The sequence below is a fragment of the Dipodomys ordii genome, unplaced genomic scaffold (genome assembly GCF_000151885.1).
Source record: "Dipodomys ordii isolate 6190 unplaced genomic scaffold, Dord_2.0 Scaffold11, whole genome shotgun sequence".
Lineage (NCBI taxonomy): Eukaryota > Metazoa > Chordata > Mammalia > Rodentia > Heteromyidae > Dipodomys > Dipodomys ordii.
Window position 1 is genome coordinate 17,488,154 of NW_012267227.1, and position 4,361 is coordinate 17,492,514.

The 4,361-nt window shown below is 45.3% G+C and overlaps 1 protein-coding gene across 3 annotated transcripts in view; it reads right to left on the reverse strand.

The window, feature by feature from the left end:
* Positions 1–309: 309 nt before the first annotated feature.
* The window catches only part of Rad51 (RAD51 recombinase), a 25,159-nt gene continuing 21,107 nt past the window's right edge, over positions 310–4,361 (reverse strand). For 2 of the 3 annotated variants that reach the window (XM_013010035.1, XM_013010036.1), the window contains exons 7-10: positions 3,706–3,819; positions 1,865–1,994; positions 1,552–1,673; positions 310–779 (exon numbers count right to left, since the gene is read on the reverse strand). In XM_013010035.1, coding sequence (XP_012865489.1) covers positions 656–779; positions 1,552–1,673; positions 1,865–1,994; positions 3,706–3,819 — 490 coding nt within the window. In that variant the 3' untranslated portion in view covers positions 310–655. The remainder of the gene's footprint in view (positions 780–1,551; positions 1,674–1,864; positions 1,995–3,705; positions 3,820–4,361) is intronic. The other variant, XM_013010038.1, reaches the window with a different exon arrangement.

The window sequence follows — 4,361 nt, forward strand, 5'->3', positions numbered from 1 at the left end:
ACTGAACTCTGGGCCTGGGTGCTGTCCTTCAGCTCTTCAACTCAAGGCTAGCGCTCTACCACTTGAGCCACAGCGCCATCTCCGGCTTTTTTCTTTTTTCTTATATTGTGCTGAGAAATCAAACCCAGGGCCTCATGCATGCAAGGCAAGCGCTCTACCACTGAGCCACCTTCCCAGTCCCCCAAAACAAATTTTTATGAGTGTTAAACACCCACACCCACCAGAACACCTAACCTCTAGAACTTGCTTCTGGTTAAAGTCTTACTGACAAATGAAAACACAATCTGTGAGGAGGCCCGTTAGCTTGGTTTTAGAGCCTCGGGAAGACATTTTATTTTACTATTATTCAGAAGTCAAAGTAGAGCCAGCTCTCCTTAGCTTTGGTGCTGGAGAAATTCTTACTTCTTATTTCACAATCTTTTGTGTAGTTGGTACGCTATGTCAAAGGTAAATAATCCCAAGAAATTACAAAGAAGGAAGAAAACATCAGGTCGAGTACTAACCTGTCTGTTTACACCATCAGAAAACCAGATACAATAGCTGTTTTCCCAGAAGGCAAGTGTTGACAGTCCAACAAGAAGCGGTGTGAGGCGCACCGGAGAGCCTCTCTCAGGCTGCGCAGTACTAAAGTTCATCGCAGAAATAAAGTGGTGACTCAGTCTTTGGCATCTCCTACTCCGTCCGCATTGATGGCAAACATAGCTTCAGCTTCAGGAAGACAGGGAGAGTCGTAGATTTTGCAGATTCTGGTTTCCCCTCTTCCTTTCCTCAGGTACAATCTAAGCCAAAGACAGACCGAGACAATGAGTTATTAAATAGTTCCATTCCTGACAGCTTTTTAGATATCCCTCACATGCTACAAGGATAATGGTATCTTTCTTGGTATACTTAAGTACATTTCTAATCTGGAAGAATCCATTTTAGCCCAGAAGCCCCTTAGTGGAATGCTCATATTCAATCAAACTTTTTTTTTTTAAGGATCAGGGATTTTCTTTTTGGCCAGTTTTGTGGCTTGAACTCAGGCCCTTGAGCTTTTTTGCTAAGGCCAGCACTCTACCACCTGAGCCACAGCTCCAGGTGAGGGGGTAAACATTTTTATGTGGCACTGAGGAATTGATCCCCAGGCTCCATGCATGCTTGGCAAGCACTCTACCACTAAGCCAGATTCCCAGCCCAGGGATATTCTTTCCTATACAATTGTTCAGAGAAGCTGGGATAAGTTGCATCACTATTTTTGTGCTGACACTGAAAGTTGAACTCCCAAGCTCTCAGGGTTTTTTTTGTCCATGTGTGGCTTCCACTTCCAGCTTTTTGGGGATAAAAATCTCAAGGATTTGTCTTCCTGTGCTGGCTTCAAACCAGAGAGCTGACCATAGCCTCCCAAGACCTAGGATTGATAGGTGCAAGCCACTGGCACCCAGCTTCACTTAACACCTATACCATATAATCAGAGCATGAGCAACTCAGGGAGAGTTCCTAAGAGTCCTGTTACACACAACACCTTCAGCAGGACATAAATGGAACACTTTTCATCTACTGTGATCACCTCACCTGGTTGTTGATGCATGGGCGATGATGTTTCCTCCAATAGGTTTCTTGGGATCAGCAGCAAACATGGCTGCTCCATCCACTTGGGCTACTACCTGGTTGGTGATTACGACTGCTACACCAAACTGTTGAGGGAGAGAGATGGTCAGTTTCACAAACCTCAATGCTGTCACCACTTCACCCACAAAGCAAGCGACGACTGCTTCTCTTTTCCTCCTCCCTTGTCTAAACTCTCTAATGTCCATACCGCTTACCAAGACTTCTGGAACGTACAGCCATTGCAAACAGGTGATCTTGATCCCTCCCTGCAGCTTACCTCATCAGCAAGTCGCAGAAGCATCCTCAGAAACCTGGCCAAGTGCATCTGCCTGGCTGAGAGCTCTCCTCGACCTGAGTAGTCTGTTCTATACAGGGCGGTGGCACTGTCTACAATAAGCAATGCATACCTACAGAGAACAAGAATTCTCTGAGACCAGTTTCTTGCCAAAAGTCTATCAGATTCTGCTCTTTCCTCACTACCCTAAAATTTCATATAGTTTTACTTGAATGTACATGGTTTTATTCCTAGCAACTCAGGAGGCTGAGATCTGAAGATCACAGAAAAGTCCGAGAGTTTTATTTCCACTACCAAAAAAAAAAAAAGAAAAGAAAAATAAGAAAAAGCCAAAAGTGAAACTGTGGCTCCTAGTAGAGCACTAGTCTTGAGCAAAAAAGGTCAGGGACAGCACCCAGGCTCTGAGTTCAAGCCCCAGGACTGGTACTGAAAATAAATTCATATAGGAATAGGAGATGTGGTTCAAGTGGTACAGCACCAGCCGTAAGTGTGAAAGCAGAGCAACAATGGGAAAGAACCTCTGTGTTCAAGTCCCAGTACTAACAACAACAAAACTCTACAGCATTCACAGGTGAGGCATTATTTTTGTTGGCAGAGCTGATCTCAAGGTCTCAACAGGAAAGTGATCTAGCACTGCGCCACATCTCCAGGCTAGCTTGTGTGTGCACAGATGCACACGCTGGAGCCTCTGCTACCTCTGCTTGCACCACAATCGCCACTCCGAGATAAACAGTCTAGATGGAGCCATGGCACCAGTAGCTCATGCCTGTAATCCTAGCTACTCAAGGAGGCTGACTTATCTCCAATAAACTACTCAGAAAAGCTGGAAGTGGCTCTGTAACTCAAGTGGTAGAGCACTAGCCTTGAGTAGAGACACTCAGGGACAGCACTCAGATCCTGAATATGAGCCCCAGGACCGGCAAAAAACCAAAACAAAACCTTGATGGATTTGTTTACCTGGCCTGGATCCAAAAAAATGATCCTCAGATCTCAGCCTTCTAAGCAGTTAGAATTACAGGTACAGCCATTCTGGCTTCATTTTTACCACTGACTTGCCCCAAATGACAAAACAAGGGTATCAAGATAAAAACCAAAACTTAGTACCCACCCCTTTCTTCTCCCTATTTTTCGTCAGTTGTGGGGCTTGAGCTCAGGGCTGTCCCTGAGCACTTTTGCTCAAGGTTAGAGCCCTACCACTTTGAGTCACAGCTGCACGTACAGTTTTCTAGTTGTTGGCTGGTGGTTGTTAACTGTGATCCTCAGATCTCAGCCTCCTGAGCAGCTAGCCTAACAGGTTGTGAGCCAGCCACCAGGCCCAACTTACCTCTCTTATTTGCGGTGTCCTAGTACTGAGCACAAACCCTAGCTTGGTCAGCTAGTATTCACTTGAACCATACCTCCAGCTCAACTTTTTGCTGGCTAACTGGAAACTGGACTCTTTCTGCTTATGCTGGTTTCAAATGGCAGTCTTCCAGGGCTTAGCCTCCTGTGTAGTTACATTATCAAGTTTCAGGGAAAGGCCAGGTTGCTGGTGGCTCACGCCTCTAATCCTAGCTGCTTAGGAGACCGAGATCTGAGGACTGCGGTTCAAAGCCAGATGGGGCAGGAAAAACAAAGACTCTCATCACTCAACTACCAAAACAGCTGGGAACGGAGCTGTGGCTCAAAGTGGAAAGGCACTAACCATGAGCAAAAGAAGCTCAGAGATACTACCCAGGCCCCCTGAGTTCAAGCCCCACAACCAACTCAAAAAAAAAAAAAAAAGATTCAGGGAAAGAACTCAATATATTCAATACATTTTGTGACTTCTCTTAAGTACATACCTAGATTCCACCATCATGGCCGACGCTTGATAAAGGAGCTGTGTCTGGTGGTCTGTGTTGAACCCGCGGGCGTATGCTACGTTATCCAGGACATCACTGCCAGAGAGACCATATCTAGAAGAGAGCGCACAAAGCTTGTGTCTGGGTGGGTACAAGGAAGCAGAGAGTGGCTGTAAGGTCCATGAATACACTTCTATAGGAAGTTTAGGCAAACTACACGTGAAAAGGTGACAGGAACAACTACTTTTGAGTACCTCTCTCTACCTGACAATTCTAGGATAAATCTGATTTATGCTTTGCTGACTCGAACTAGAATGAAACCTAATTAGAAAGAAATGATATTCTAGAAAAGCCAAGGACATGACAATTAGGAAAAGCAAAATAGGAACAAAACCTTTTATAGACTAGAATTCACTGTATGTATATATGTACGTATGTACAATACATGGATATCCTACTACATTTGCACTTTACTAGATCAGTTTGCAGCCACCCTGGGCAGGAAAGTCCCAGAGACTCTTACCAGTAGCTAGAAGTGAAGGTGTGGCTCAAGAAATACAGCACTGCCAGGCGCTGGTGGCTCACGCCTGTAATCCTAGCTATTCAGGAGGCTGAGAACTGAGGATTGCGGTTCAAAGCCAGCCCGGGCAAGAGAG